Source organism: Heteronotia binoei, chromosome 1, assembly GCF_032191835.1.
Source record: "Heteronotia binoei isolate CCM8104 ecotype False Entrance Well chromosome 1, APGP_CSIRO_Hbin_v1, whole genome shotgun sequence".
Taxonomy (NCBI): domain Eukaryota; kingdom Metazoa; phylum Chordata; class Lepidosauria; order Squamata; family Gekkonidae; genus Heteronotia; species Heteronotia binoei.
Window position 1 is genome coordinate 204,383,223 of NC_083223.1, and position 16,262 is coordinate 204,399,484.

At 40.7% G+C, this 16,262-nt stretch overlaps 2 protein-coding genes across 2 annotated transcripts in view; one reads left to right on the forward strand and one right to left on the reverse strand.

Annotated features, from left to right (window-relative positions):
• USH2A (usherin) overlaps window positions 1–2,582 on the forward strand; it is a 1,244,521-nt gene extending 1,241,939 nt beyond the window's left edge. The window contains exon 72 of the mRNA XM_060246775.1: window positions 2,176–2,582. Coding sequence (XP_060102758.1) covers window positions 2,176–2,265 — 90 coding nt within the window. The 3' untranslated portion in view covers window positions 2,266–2,582. The remainder of the gene's footprint in view (window positions 1–2,175) is intronic.
• Window positions 2,583–5,997: 3,415 nt separating this feature from the next.
• Window positions 5,998–16,262, reverse strand: part of KCTD3 (potassium channel tetramerization domain containing 3) — a 47,505-nt gene continuing 37,240 nt past the window's right edge. Inside the window, exons 11-18 of the mRNA XM_060246787.1 lie at window positions 15,660–15,747; window positions 15,384–15,500; window positions 13,248–13,418; window positions 12,463–12,618; window positions 11,370–11,466; window positions 8,286–8,470; window positions 7,693–7,831; window positions 5,998–7,252 (exon numbers count right to left, since the gene is read on the reverse strand). Coding sequence (XP_060102770.1) covers window positions 6,688–7,252; window positions 7,693–7,831; window positions 8,286–8,470; window positions 11,370–11,466; window positions 12,463–12,618; window positions 13,248–13,418; window positions 15,384–15,500; window positions 15,660–15,747 — 1,518 coding nt within the window. The 3' untranslated portion in view covers window positions 5,998–6,687. The remainder of the gene's footprint in view (window positions 7,253–7,692; window positions 7,832–8,285; window positions 8,471–11,369; window positions 11,467–12,462; window positions 12,619–13,247; window positions 13,419–15,383; window positions 15,501–15,659; window positions 15,748–16,262) is intronic.

Consider the following 16,262-nt stretch of genomic DNA (forward strand, 5'->3'; position numbering starts at 1 on the left):
CAATACATCCGAAGTGGCTCTCTTTATTTTTAAAAGGGTCCTCCTTAGCTCCAGTGGTGAGACATCTGGGTTCTGGAGAACATTGTCTGCCCAAATGACAATGGCTCTAGTGAAACTTGAGAGTACTGCTGCAGAACGCAGGGCTAGTGACATTGCCTCATGAGCTGTTTTGAGAGCTGTCTCATTCTTTATGTCTGTAGTATCCTTCAGAGCATTTTCCCCATCCTTCGGTAGAACAGCTCCAGAATGTAGAGCTACCACTGGCGCATCCATCAGGGGAACCTTTAGGTCCTCCATTGTCTCTGCTGGTAACATATAGAGTTTCTTGGCCATTGATAACAAAAAGTTCCCGCTTCCAGGGATGGCCCACTCTGCCTTCATGATATCGTCGAAGAAGTCTGGGAAGGGAGAAATGGTCTGTACCTTGACTGGTTTCTTGAAGCCCCTTGTGTCCGGTTGAGCTGAAACTGAGGATATAGGCTTCTCTGTTTCCTGCATCTGGTAGTTCAATGTGGAAATCACCTTACTCAGCAATCGCTGGAAATGTTCCATTTGAAACAATCTAGATGAGGAGGTCTGAGATTCAGATTCTTCTCCTGACCATTCACCATCCTCCCTCTCTGATCTTCCCTCTCTCAGAGAAGTAATCAAGGATGCAGCATCTCCTTGGTCCGATCCAGATGAGGGGGGGAGTCTCTGCTGCAAGCTATTGCAATCATTGCTACTACTTAAAGGTGCAAGCTGCTCTGCCCCAGCCTCTTCCTCCACTGAGGCCTCTGATGCTTCTGGTTGTGTAGGTCTGGCAGGACTTCTGGATCTCTTAGAGGGGGGTGGGGGGACCTTGATCCTGAAGAGGAATTGGGGGAAGCATGGTCTCTGCGACCCCTGTGGCCCTTGGATGCGGACCTTCCCCTCTGCACTGAAGCAGGGTGATCCTCTGCTGTGCTGGTCACCCTCCCTTGTGTTCCAAAGCTGGGTGCCCATGGGGAAGGAAGGGGTCAAGGGGACCATCATAGGCCAAAACCGGGGGGGGGGCTTGCTGCAACTGCAGGGGCAAGAAGGGGCTGGGTGCCATGTTGTAGCTTGTTGCCCCCTGCTGCTGTAAGGGCTGAAGTGGCTGTGGAGGCCCTAGGGGGTGTTGGCTAGCCTGCCCCCAACTCTCAGGCACCCCCAAACCTGCCCAAGGACCTAAGCCTGCCCCTGGGGCCAGTTCTGGCACTCCTCCATCAGGCCCTTCCCCAGGGGCTGGAATGGGTTCACCACGTGGGCTCGCTGGCCCTTTTTGCTTCCCGTAGCATCTAGTTGCTTCCTTCCCACCGGCTGCCCTGCCGGCCGATTTCTTAGTCACTTTCTTCGGGCACAAAGGGGAGCGGGAGCCTGCAGACTCGGATCATTCAACCTCCCTGTTGCTGCTGCTGTTTGCCAGGGGCTTCTTCTCAGCCTCCCTGATGGCTGTTCCATCACTAGCTGCGGTCTTACTCGTTCCCCCCTTCACCTCCAAAGTCTTGGGGGTTAATGGGTCTGGTGCTGCTACTTCCTCTGACTCCCGTGCCGGCCCCTCCACTCCTCTGCCCGAAGCCTCGGATGGGGGAGGGGGCCTCTTCCTGCTGGTCTTCTTGGACGGTGTGGAAACAGTTTCTGCAGCCGGCATTCCCTGCTTGCTCATGCTTTTGCTGCAAAACTCTTTTCCCAAGGCTCTGCCTGCAAAACTCTTTTCCCAAGGCATGCCTCTGCCATGCGCTCACCTTTTTTTTTAAAGCTTGGAGCAGGAGCTCAAGCGACCTATCAAGCACAGGGCTATACAGAACTGAAGAGGTCAGCCGGGTCCCTCAGATAGGAGCCACACATAAAAGAAATTTGCATAGCCCTATCGAGTGAGCAGAGGCGTGACCTAACGACTTCTGGATGACTTCCCCCCACTGAAGGAGTACAATGTGTTTTTTTGTAATGTGGCACATCTAGCTTTTGAACAGCTTACTATTATGAAAATTCATTTAAAAAGAACTTATCAGGCCTTTGATAACTGCAGCTGATGTGATATTTATCAATTGCAATCAATTGCAGATGGATCATTTAATGTCATTTATGGGGAGGCAGAGGAAGCAACAGACTTCTAACTGAAATGTAAAACTTCATCTTGTTTAAATTTCAAATAACTTTCCTTTTCCTTTTTAGTATGTGGATGATGAAGACCTTGTGAGTGCAATTAAAGGCTTCAGTACGGTCACAAAAGAACATACCACATTTACTGACACACACTTGTGAATTGCATCTCCATACCACAGGCAAAAGGATATGGATACCCCTCATTCCAGCGAAATGCATTTGCCTTGATAAGCCATTGTGATGCAACATGTGCCTATTGCAGCTTCAGCAGCGTTAATGAATGATCTGATAGAGGATCAGCAATGTGAAGAGTTTTCTTCCATCTCTTTGCTCCTTATTGTAAATATTGTACAGTAGCACTTGTAATGGGATAAGGTTTCATTTTATTGCAGATCTTTTGTAGAATAAATTTATATAGCAAAGTATACACCATCCTTTAAAAACTATGTATTAAATAACACACACCTGCAAGAAACTGTTACTCTTGCTAAATTCTTTTTGTAGTAGTATACTGGGAAATGTTGATTGTACAGTATTAATTTAGCCAGTTATTGAACTCCTACCATCAACATTTTGGCTCCATTTAAAAAGCCTTTGATAACAGGAACCAAAATGTATTTAATATATGAAGGGACCCAGATTCAACGTATTAAATGCTGGTGTATAATGCTAGTGGGATGGTCAAGAAAGAGCCGAGCTTAAATCCTCGGTCATGAAGCTCATGGGGTGACCTTAGGTTGCCATCATCGGAAACCTACTACATTCTTCACACAAGTGTTCTTGGGCAAAATAAAGTGGAGAGAGACAAGGTAGTTCATTTTGAGCTCCTTGAAGAAAAGGAACAGTTGTATATGAATGAAAGAATCATGTTTCTTTGTAATCAAATCATCAGTATTCAGGTTATAACTTGACTAGCAGTATCAGAAGTTGTGTTGACTTCCTACAACTCCTTTAAATGTTTGTAAGTCAGGCCATTTTACATCCATTGTTATTTCAGCAAGATCTTATTTACAGTGGTTATGCTACACAGACTCACAGACTCTGAAATTTAGGGTATTTGCCTGTAGTCTTTTTTAAAGCTAAAAGTAGGATGCTCAGCTTCCATGAGCAGAACTTCCATTTACTCAAAATTTGATTGCTACTTCTGCTGCTACTTCAGTGCTACACTGCCTCCAAGATGATGATGATATTGGATTTATATCCCACCCTATACTCTGAATCTTAGAGCGGTCACCATCTCCTCTACCATCCCCCACCCTCCACAACAGACACCCTGTGAGGTAGGTGGGGCTGAGAGAGCTTTTTACAGCAGCTGCCCTTTCATGGACAACTCTTGTGAAAGCTATGGCTGACCTAAGGCCATCCCAGCAGGTGCAAGTGGAGGAGTGGGGAGGAGTTCTCTCAGATAAGTCTGCGCCAGACTGGCTCTCAAGGGTTTACTAATGGTTAGGAACAGGATTTTGTGGAGCTTAAGAAAATTCTGTTTGGCAACTCACAGAACTTAAGATGCTCACAGTGCTTAGGATCCAACCCTGAGGTTAATGTTTTAAGCATAGTGGAACACTATGAACCGGCTTTGTGATGCTGTTATTTGCTGGATTGGTCTTGTTTGAGAATCTGTAGTAGGTGGACACATTTTCTGCTAGGCACAATGGCAAGTTTTATAGTTCCTTTTTCTGCTACTCTTTATTAGCATAGTATCAGAGTAAGTTGCAAGATACCACCTTACCAGTGACAGGGAACACAGCTACAACCACTTGCACACATACACACACACAAAGCCATCAGTAAAAAACCTGTGTGCCCATATACAGCTGCAACCCATATACAACAATGCTGTAAGAGAGGGTTGAAGGATTTTATGATATCCTGTTGCCACTTCAAGCCAAGCACTCAGTAATTTACTATATTTTAGCTCTAGAAGCAAAGTATTATGCGCTGCTGAAAATAAAGTCACTGTACAACTTTGGGCTGTTAACAGGCACAGGAGAAGTATGTTGATTTTTATTTAAACTGCACTTGAACTCTCAACCACTGGCCTGGGAACAGAACATTTGAGTCCAGTAGCACTTTTAAGACTGACAAGGTATAAGCTTTTGTGTGCATGCACACTTCTTCAGATACAGTGAAACAACCTCAACCATTACATATAGGTGTGGGGGGGTTAGTTGCCAGGATGGCCTAGTTAGAGTCAAGATGTATAAGTAACTGGGTGATTATTGCTGAGATTGGATGAAGGCCAGTTATGCATCATCTTGACTGTGTACTTGCACATGAAAGTTTACACCTTGAACAATATTTTGCTGGTCTTAAAGTTGCCACTGGACTCAAATTTTGTTCTTCTGCTTCAGACCAACATGCCTACCCACATGAATCTGGCCTAGAAACACTAAGGTTCATACAAGTATTTTGACTACATGGTTTATGGACTGTAATGTTATGTATTTAGGACTAGAATTCTGCCTTTCTAGTATGTTTGAAGTATTGCTGAAAACAAAGTTGTGGAGCAATTTAAAGGATTATATGTTAGAATGTTAATTTGGGACAGATAATGCTAAAGTATTATTTTCCTTACCTACCATCCTTCAAGACTGTAACACTTAGAAAGCTTAAATATTTTCCATGATAACACACACATGTAAACTAATGTCCATTTGTAGGTTATTATCCTGATAAATAAAAATATTTAACTTTGTTTCATGGAATATTTGTATTTTTAATATAGGCCATAAATATCCCCAGGGTGTTGAGCAAGGATGGCTTTGGTTAGGCAAACAAAGCAGGAGTCAAGTTGCACCTTTAAGACCTACCAAGTTTTATTCAGAACGTAAGCTTTCGTGTGCTCTCTAAGCACACTTCATCAGACGAGGGGATCAGGTATTGTGGGCTGAAATACAAGCAGTTTGTTGATTAAGTATACAGACTGATCACATGGTAAACCAGTGTGGCTTGGCCATTTGGTCTGGATAGCCACAGAAGGTAATAAAGTCCTCTGCCAATTGGTGTTTCTTTAAATCTAGGTGAATCACAAAAGGTCGTGTATTTCCTAGTTGGTTAGACAAATACTGGTCTGAGTTTCTGAAAACCAAATCCTGCATCTTGGTAGAACAGAAGCTGAGAGGGTGGAACTGGAACCTAATTTTACAGTAATACCACCTATAAAAATGTTCCTGGTAACTACTAAATGAACAGTCTAAAAGAGGCATTAACCGCACTAGTTCTAATCCATTCCTTACATATGAATGATGTATGAAGGTTTTATATGTCCAAAATCACAATCTGTCCTGGCTCACATGAGAAACACAAGAAGGAAAGTTCAGTGCCTTTATGCGCCTCCTACCAGCACAACAGTGGCTATGTAGATCTGCTCCCCGCTCACTGAAAAGATGGCTGTGGTGCATTCCCCACACCACCTCACTTCTTTGGGGCCTTTCTGTGCCTCACCACTTATAAAAGGAGAGAAGTGGCTTCTCTATGCTTGTATCACCACCACCTGGTGAGTTTGAGGCCTTTCCCTGACTCTCTACTCCAGTAGGAGTGGCTTTTTACCTTGCCACTGCTGGACAAGTTTGGGGCAATTACCCTTCAAACTGATCACTCCTATAGAAGCACTTGTTTTGAATCACTAAATTGCCACATTCACCCTGCCCAAGGTGATGATGCAGACATGTGGGCAGACTTCAAATCAAAGGAGTAATTCTGCACAACAGCTCCTTTACCTGAGTGAAGGTTTAGATCTTATCTAGTTGGCATTGAAAAGGCAAGACACTCATGAACCTGAGATCATCTTAGAGCTAGATACAGATTCCCACAGCATGTTTGAGGAACGTAGTATTGCTAGTGGATTAAGTGAAACCATTAGATAGTGGTTTAAATGAAACAAACAGGTAGTAAATTCTTTGTATTTTAATATCAAGACAAATATATGCAAAATAATGTTTTTACAGCATCAGTAACCAGACATTTAGAACTGCAGTATAATTAACAAAATTGCACCATTTGAAGATAAATGTAGGCAGGGTTCATGAATATGAGTAAAAAATAGGGTCATTCAACAGAAGAGACAAAGATTAGGTAAAGCAGTTGTGCCTGCTTCATTCCATTATTATTCTCAATAAGGAATTGTATGGAAATTCTGAGATGAGGTGACTGAAGCTTAATAGTTAGGCAACAGACATTTTAACGTATAGCATGGTGGGAGACAGGTTCCAGGAATGGGAAACAAAACTACATACAATACAAAATACATACAACATAAATGGTAGTGCATGCCAGCCTGCATTAAACAAGGCTTGAAATCAAAGGTATGTACCAGAACTGGACTTCCTATTTTTATCATACAAAGTGAATGCCAATTTAAAATATTTTAAAAATGCTTTCTGTTGGTTGTGCTTGAAGCCAAGTTCTTTCTGTAGAGTGATTATGTTTTCCCATGTACTGAAATATTCCACTTCAAATATCATCAGTTAGACCCCCACAGACTGACTGACCCCCCCACAAATGCGTAAATGTAAACATTCCATCCAGTTTAGTGTTAAAACTTTTGATATATCTCTTAGGTATAAATATTCATCAGCACTTTTACAAGGCATAATCCTGACAGGAAGAGTCACTTTTCTTATGACGTGGAGAAATTGCTGTCTTGGTAGGAGATGGAGATGTCACACCGGCTGCCTCAGCCCCACCTTCTCCAATACTTGGTGAAGAAACCAGATGAGGTGCTTTCTTCCTCCCCAAGAACCCTCCTCCTTCAAATCCACTTTTCTTTTTGTTATCTGCTTTGGCTTCATTTTCTTCATCAATTCCTCTTTTCTTCAACTCTGACATGTTTTCAGGCACTTTCTGAAATTCAGTTCCACCTTCTGATGTTCGGGCAGCCCTGACCTCAAGTGCGGATGCTGAAGTCTTTTTGTCAGCAATGCTTTCACCTATCTTTTTCGCTTCTGTCTGCACAGGACTCTGGTTGCCATTCTGAGGTACAGCCTTGTCAACCATATTTCTGTTCAAATTAAAAGTCTGAATCTCTCTGTAACTGTGAAAACTCTCTGTTCGCCGTGCTCTGGCTAGTAAAGGGCTCTCCCTATATGGCCGTATGGAGCCATATGTAGCAGTTTCATGAATCGTTTCACGGTGCTGCAACTGGAGGCTGAAAACATTTTACACACAGAAATAAATTATTAATGAAATGCATAGTCCTAGTGGACATCTCTAAGTAGAAACTTATGCCATCCTCTGCTTTTGAGCTTCAAGTCTAGAGACTAGCAACTGATTAGCATCTGATTTATCTAGCAAAGTGTGCCACAGATCTCTCCTTTGCACATAACATTGGGATACACTAGGCTTTAATAGACAACATCATGAATTTCTTGGATGCTCCTGTTCTGAGCAATTTACAAAACACTAAGCTCCTGAACACCTTCAACTTGCAGCCTGCCTACTCTTGGCAGATGGACATACTGGAGGTGACAGACTCATCAGTACATCACATTTATAAACATTTTAACTAGGACCATCCACAGCTGAAAATTCAGTTCCACTGGAAAGAAAAACTAGACCTACTAACTCTTAGACACATCCAGGACTTACCTGGAGCTTGATTCACGCAGGCGGCTTTGCTGCAACACTGAAGTGGCTGGACTGATATTAGGAGTTGCACAGCGAGATGTACTCAGGTCACACTGATCCAAAAGCTTAAGCAATTCTTCTTCTGTAGGACCTCCCACATCTTGGAGGAATGGGAAGGGGGGAGAAGAGAGAGAAATCAGTGACCAGGCCCAACACAATTTAATTTTAATGGTCATATGTGTCACTGTAACAGTTCTTCAGGACCACCTTCACATTCAAGCCCACAGCAGGTTAAAACAAACTTTTGAAGCTGCTTTGTTAGCACCCCAGAAAGTTGGGAGTGCATCATTCCATGCTATGCATCCCAACTGCTTCCACTACAGGAAGCAATATTAATCAACAAGACAAAACTAAGCAAAGAAAATGCAGAAGAAACACAAAATAGTCTGTGACTAGATATGCATCTTCCATGAATGTCTTTTGAAATTTATCTCTCTACTACATAATGTGGCCAGTAAGCCACCTCTTCACTAGACAAAGTTTGAATCCTTCCTCTAACAGAAGAGCCACTTAAGCTGGAGGATAGACCTCCATGTCTACATCAAGATAACTACCTTTTTCTTCACTTTTATTAACCATATCCATTGCTGTGGTCAGGTCCCACATCTGAATGCTGCCATTTACATGTCCAGTGAAGAGGTAGCGCCGTGGCCTTGAGCCCATTCTGCTAGAACCTTCACATTCCCGTACTGTGAAGGATGAAATTGTAGTACAGTCAACGGCTTGAATCTCACAGATCCTGCATAAAAATGAGAAGAAAAAATGGCACATTAGACAACTGATTTGCAAACAAAAGGACTGAACCATTTGCTTGTCCTGAGACTCAGTGAGAGCTTAAAAATTACTATTGAAAGTTATAGTAGTAAATCATACAGTTCCCTCCTGCAGATAACAATCCTTTATCAAAAACGAGTACCTAACGTAACCTCCTAACCCTCATCTAATAAAAATTTAGCTGGAAAGTATTCTACACTTTTTCTTATATAGTATATTTCAGATTCTAAAGCAGGTTTGTTTTGTAAATTATCCTCATAGAAAAAAAGCTGCACATTTTACTGTGCAAGCAGATAACTATGGAGAGAAAAGGAGCCCAAGTCGTTCATGGAGCTCACTCTGCCACAGCTAGTGGTCGATGCCTCTCATATGGACTGCAGCCATTCCTTCAGCACCATGACATTTCTGAAAATGCTGCTACACATTTCTAAACAGATATGATATTAAAACTCAACAGCTTCCATTCCTTGAAAAACAATATAAAAAAAGAAACTGGCAAGACAGAATCCTTGAATTGCCTTGCTCATGGCTATTACCATTCCTGCACCATCAACACATTTCTGTTTGTAGCTTATACTATGTCTAAAGAATCATACTCCCCTCTCCTAAAAACTATGGGAGCGCTATGTGTGTGTATAACAAAAGTCCACTGAATATGTGTGGCTAGGACTGCTGCTTAGTAAAAGAAACCATCTCTGCACTAAAAAGAGTAGATGGTCCCACAGCAGGTTGGGAGTAATTGCTTAAGGAAGGATGTGCAACTTCTGACATGCCCAAAGCAAATTGCTACCAGGGGAACTGATCACCAATGCAATTATTTCTGAAAGCAAGTGTGTATGTGTACGTGAAGACATGTTTTAATTAACATGTAGGTGGCACAGGTTGATTAGACGATGCCTGCGGTAATCAAAGAGACTGAGAACAGAAAGAGGTCAAAGTTGAGCAGGCTTTGAGTTATTACGTTAAAATTTACCATAATACAACACCCATTTTAATAAACATGTGGCAGCTTCTTCCTGTTCATACACAGAACATTAAATCATAGCGATTTATAACATTTATTGGGACGATAATTTGGCCTCCAACCATATTACAAGCTTCTAATGTTATTTGCTGAAAAACAAACAAGCTGTCAAAGGGATAATCTAGGTGCTCCAAAAATGTACTCTTGATTAATTTCTCTTAACAGTTGCTTATGATTGTACATAATGAACTTTGATGCAAAGAAGATTGATTCTCCTTAAGAGTTTTATTCATTACAAGATTAAGTAATAAGAAACGATAGGCCATGTGTTACAGATACTGTGTGCTTGCAAATCGCTATTAGTGGCTGCGGTTATACTAGCAGTTTCAATTTTAGAACAATGCTATTTTCTTTAACTAGTATCCAGGGCTTTCAAGAACACTTTAGCTGCTGTTTCCACATCTTTGGATTTCATTTAGTTTAAATAGCCAGGCAACATATCATTTTTTTATGAAAGGTAGCAATACACACAAGCATATGGGAGGAACAGAAGAGAGCTCTAAAATAAGAGATATAATTAAATGCCCATTTAAAAAGTGAAAGTTAAAAGGAACACTGCTTGTAGGTAAACTAGGGTTGTAAAATACACATTTTACTGTTACGATACAAGCCAAGTCATAAATTGATTTTTTGTCCTTCTATATCCTTGTATCCAGGTTCCTGATCACTTCTGAAACATTCCTAAACCACAGTAAATCCATTTTAGTGATAGGCAAAACAAATCTGTAAAATAGCACACAGAAGCATAGGCATCTGCTCCAAAATGGATGCCACAACACTTTTCTTACTCCATTTATCCTGCTCACAGCCAAGAAACTAATGGCTGAAGGGCAGTTACAAGATGGTGTAAATATTCAGGAAAGAATATGCAGACTCCAGAGTTCAAGGAGCAGTTCTAAAACTTAACATTACTAACAATATCAAAGCAGATACACGTTTTTTCCCATACAGGTAGTTTTACTTTGCACCTAAAACCACTACACACTGTATGGATATGTAATCAACTACTTTAGTGGGGAGAAAATCCCAAAGGCAAAAATCTTATCCAGGACATTATTCCAACCACTGCACATGAACATTTTTGGCACATTTTTGAAACAATCATTTAGATCTCCCAGCACACTCACATACTATACACCAATTCTCAAATATGCTGCCTTAACATAGCATAGATACATACATGGTCAATTTCAAGTTGAGGAAGAGGCAGACAATAGCTTAACAGTATATGCACACCTCACCCTTCTTGTCACCAGCCTGTCAATTTAGTCTGTCTTCTATGTACATTGAGCCTAGGTAGATGGGAAATGTGACAGTGGACTTATTGCCAATCTGTGTAGGGCATATGCCACAGTCACAGTTTCAATAGGATGTTGGAAATGGGCTAACCATATAGTGACATACTGAGTAAAGTAGAACACTCTGTATTGCACAGGTTCCACAGAGTGCACTTTAGGCTTATCCAGCCCCTGCTCCTTCCTTTGCCCATGGCAGTCAGCACCGCCAGGACAGTGTAGGCATGTACATGGACAATTTGATCAAGATATTGAGCACAGAAAGCATTATTAGACACCTGGATATTAGGCACAGATAAGACAAAACAATAACAGAAAGGGCATTTGCAGCAGTGGAACACCAATTATGTATGGAACACCCTCCCTTCATCCATTTCTCTGGTGCCAAGCTTGCTAAGATAAGTTTGTATCTTTATCGGTCAATTTAATGTGCATTTTTGTTTTTGAAGCTTAAAAAACGTGATGTTCTGTACATTTATTTCAAGAGCTGCATTGTCTTAGTGCAAGATTTAAGAATTTAAACTACACTATTACACTGTAATTACCTTTTCCCAGTAGAAGACAGCCTCACAAACAGTTTGTTTGTGATGGGAACAACTTTTTGGATAAATACCTGTTGATCATCGCGCTCACCAAATGGCCCTGTAATCCAAAAGAAAAGGCTCACAGACATTTTTGAAACAAGCAAAAGAGCATGTCAACTATTAAGAGTTCTATGCATTCAAAATCCTGAACATCTTTTGAAAAAAAATTCCAGGGGCATGTTTATTCCAGTATGAGCTGCCCCACTGAAATTGTATTTTCAAAGCAAAAGAATATTGTTTTGTCCAGGTAACAATTTGTAGTTTGAGTCATATCACAGAGGGCTACTTAAGTTTGGCTAATGACAACCAATTTAAAGTAGTCATAAGCCTCCTGTGGCACAAAGGATCTAAATAAATCTTGTTTCTATTCCACATAACATTTATAAGCATCATTTCAACCTCCAAACTCCTTTTTAAATACACTATTTAAAAAGTGGAAAACTTGGTGGATGATGCTCTTGTAGAGCAGGTGTTGGTGACTACATATACATTATTATCAGCACAGGCTATATAATGGAGGCAGTGAGTCTGAAGCAAGACGCTGGAGAATTCACCCATCATGATCTCACTGCAGCAAGAGCCTCAAAGCTTGCTTCTCTCTGCTCCACCACTTCGTCTTCTCTGTCATTTCCTTTCACTGGCAGACACTCTCACTCTATGCTTTCCTTTTACTAGTAACACTGCCTGAGATTGTCAACTGAGATTTAGCCAATTTAGGCTATTTCATTAAGGTATTTTAGTGTGACTGACAATGTGATCTACAATTTTTGTTTGCAAGACTGACAAAAAATTCTAATTTTTTTTAAAATCCCAAGATACTGGAAATAATTTAACCAAATACAGAACCCACAAAGTAACAGTGTAGTACAAATGTCAGTTTGGGTTGGACTAATTCTCCAAACTATGCTTGATTACATAAGTAACCTCCTACCCACCTAGCACACCTGCTTATTCTAGACAAATTTCTGTCTGCAAGGTGGAAAAAAAACCCCAGTTCATAGGCTCAAAGAACAGAATAGCCACTCAACTGTTGTACTTGGAATGTGTTGCCTACCTATGTCATTTCCAGAAGAGTAACTGCCATGACTCTCTGTCTCCTCCAAGGATAAAATTTTGAATGATGCCAAGGGAGTGGATCCTGGCTGTGTTGAAATCATTCCTCTGAAACGAGTCACTGTCCATGTCCGAACATGATTATTATCAGCACAAACTAAATATGATACAAGGTGGAAAAGGTTACAGCTTTTACACAGTTAGTCTTCATTATTGACTAGTGATACTATTATTATATAATTGCTCAGTGATACTATTCTTGCTCACTGTTGCAGTCTCCCCCCAAAACTGGAACATAAGGGTGTATACACACACACAAACGTTTGTTGTAGGGATATGAATGGGGGATGGTTTCATATACCTGTACAGTTAATGTGAGATAATACTGATAACTGATAATACATTTGTGCCATAAACATAATGTGGCCTCTCTTTTAGCTGACTACCATCTCTACCATATTTAAACTTTTTAAAGTCACCATCCCATAGCAGCAGACATGAAAACATAAAAAACATCTGACTATTGAAACAACACTGTGGTGGGGAAAGATATGCTACTCCATATGCCAACCACTGACTGAGTTCTACCGCACCATAGGACTTTAGTTACATTCCCATCACCTCTTTGTTTTGCTGGGTTTATTTGAAATTGAGTGTACCACAAGATGTAAACAAGGAACTGGCTTTTACTATTAAATGTTCCCTCTTCCGCAAGACATGCATGAGGGATTGTGTGTGCATAGAGGACAATTCAGGAAGTCACACGTTTATGGGAAACAAGATTACCTGACACCAGATGTTTCTCAGACAACATGATCTTTGTAACAGGGCTTCGGTGAACTGTGAAAGTCTGAAAGAGCTGTGGGCCTGACCCAACTGTTTCTGGGTGTTGCACAATCACACGCACTGCTCCAGAGCTTGTGCCATATGCAATCTCAATCCAATTACCACTTACACCTACAAGAAGAAACAAAAATAATTGTTTAATACACAATCTCTGTCATCGCCCAAAATGGGTGAGGGAATTGGGAATACAGTTAGAAATGTGCTTTTTTTATGGTTAACAATTTTACAGTAAGCATATTACTTTACAGCAACAATAAGTTTTAAAAACTAAAAGCCCCCCTTCCCTGCAGAGAAGTTAAAAGTAATATTAAGCAAGATTCAATTAGAAAATAACAGCCTAACAAAAGCGCAGCATTGTATTGCAAGTATCTTATTGCAGAAAATGTTGGGCGTGCCTGAACTAAGCCCTTCGAAACAGCAAATCCTTTGGCCATTTCAAGCACCGATGGAAACAACCAGAGTTTCCATCAGTGATGCAACCAATCCTGAAACTCCAGTGAGTTTTTACAGATACACAGGTTTTAAATGCCAAGTTGTGACATTCACACTTTACATTTTAAAAGCATCTTCAATATAGTTAAGGCTCCATGCCTGAAGACAAGCTACAAGTCTGCCTAGTTAATTTCAATAAAGCAGTAAATACTTCTTCATTCTATGAACAGGCACTGTCAGAGATACAATGATAACTGATAATACATTTGTGCCATAAACATAACATGGCCTCTTTCTAGCTGGTTTCGTCTTTGGTGCACTAGCAAATGACAAATATGGCCTTTCTAAGCAGAACACCTATAAATGAACATGCAATAAACACATCAGTGTACCATCAACACCAAGACTGGAAGTCCAAAATATAAAGCTGAAAGTACAAAAACCTCATGACAAGATGATTGATATAAATTATATATTTTCTAAGTAGAAAATTCAGTCTGTTCCAGGTAACTTCACACGGCAGCAGAATATACACAACTAAACCTTTAGACTGACTAGTATCATTCTAAAATTTGTAATACAAATCTCAGCAACTTGTATTGAAGGTGAGTATTATAAAGTAAACATTATGCTGTTGCTGCTGCTTCTGTGATCTAGATTTTAATATGTTGGGAAAAGAGAACTTTTCACGCACTAGCCTGCTGCTATAGCTATGATAACTGCTCAGAACTGACACTAGATGAGGTCTAAGCCTCTATGCCTTACTCCCCTCCAGAGTAACTGGCTCATCACTATGCGAAGCAGGACAGATCAATGGTATGATCCAGCATGGTATCTCTTTGTGTTTTTTATGGGTAGGAAGACAGATTTTGCCTTCCCTTTGCCTCAATGGTTAAATGCTACTAAACCTTGGAACATGTTTTTCTCCACAGGACACCTGATGCTAACAGTTATCTTTCCCAGCAATAAGAACATAAGAGAAGTCATGTTGGATCAGGTAATGGCCCATCCAGTCCAACACTGTGTCACACAGTGGCCAAAAAAACCCCCTCAACTGCCATCAGGAGGTTCACAAGTGAGGCTATAAGCCCTTCCACTTTGCCCCCCCACAAGCACCAAGATACAGAGCATCAGACAGTTCCAATAATATGCTGTGGCTAATAGCCACTGATAGACCTCTGCACCATATTTTTATCCAATCCCCCCTTGGAGCTGGCTATGCTTGTAGCTGTCACCACCTCCTGTGGCAGTAAATTCTACATGTTAATCACCCTTTGGGTGAAGAAGTACTTCCTTTTATCTGTTCTAACCCGACTGCTCAGCAATCTCATTGAATGCCCATGAGTTCTTGTATTTTGTGTGTGTGTGTGTGTGTGTGTGTGTTTTAATCCCCCATACCAGGTACAAAGAAAGGGTCCTGAATGACAACTGAATATTAACCCTTGTAAGTAAATAAATAAATAAATGTTCACCAACCCACTCCCAAGCATGCTCCATTGCTGTTAGTAAATGCTGACCAAATAACAGAAAAAACAACTTTATGAAAGTTTACCCACCGTAACTTCAAACAGTAAGATGGGTTACTAATATGAAAACAGTGTTTATTCGTTTTAAGATAAATCAAGAAGTGAAGGTGGTACAAACTTGTTTTAGGTGTGAGGTAAACACTAAGTGCCGTTATAGCATCATTGGAAGGATCATGGTAAAGTTCTGTCACTAGAAGGTCATTATCCTTCATTCTTAATGGAAACTTCTGCATATCTGTAAAATAAATATATTCATAATTTTAGAACTGGTAACCAGCAGGAATTTAGATCATACATCAAATTCATTACCATTATTTTTGTCAGGAATAAAATAACCCCTACAAGTGACATGACACCAATAACTGAGTATACAGTGTTAACATCCTCGCCTTACCTATGTAATAAATGGAGCCATTATTGCAGCCTAATAGTAAGAAAGATCCAGCAGTATCATAACTGGTGATGGGGACAACATCTTGAACCTAGAACAAATTTAACATTACATTTAAGCTTCCTTTATTCCCATTTCATTTTTTAACATTCTCAAAGCACTGCAATTTCAGTAAAAAGATAAAGATAATCCCCTGTGCACTTCTGGAGTGACGTCACGGCAGACTTTTTACGGGGTGGTTTGCCATTGCCTTCCCCAGTCATCTACACCTTTACCCCCAAGCAAGCTGGGTACTCATTTTACCAACTTTGAAAGGATGGAAGGCTGAGTCAACCTTGAACTGGCTACCTGAACCCTGCACAATATGGGGAAGAGTCTGAAAGTATACTTTCTAATTGCTTCCAGTAACCCAAATTTACCAGAATTATCTCAGCAGTTTACAAACAACTCTTCCAGTCCAGTTTTGTGTATCTGTTTTAACACCTCCCAAAAGCAATGTTTCTGAAAGGAGGAACAAGCCTGAATGGGAGGGAGATAAGAATGTCATGAACATGTTGAAGTGGGGAAAATCTGGCCACAACTTTATTGATTACAGGCTCCTCAGGT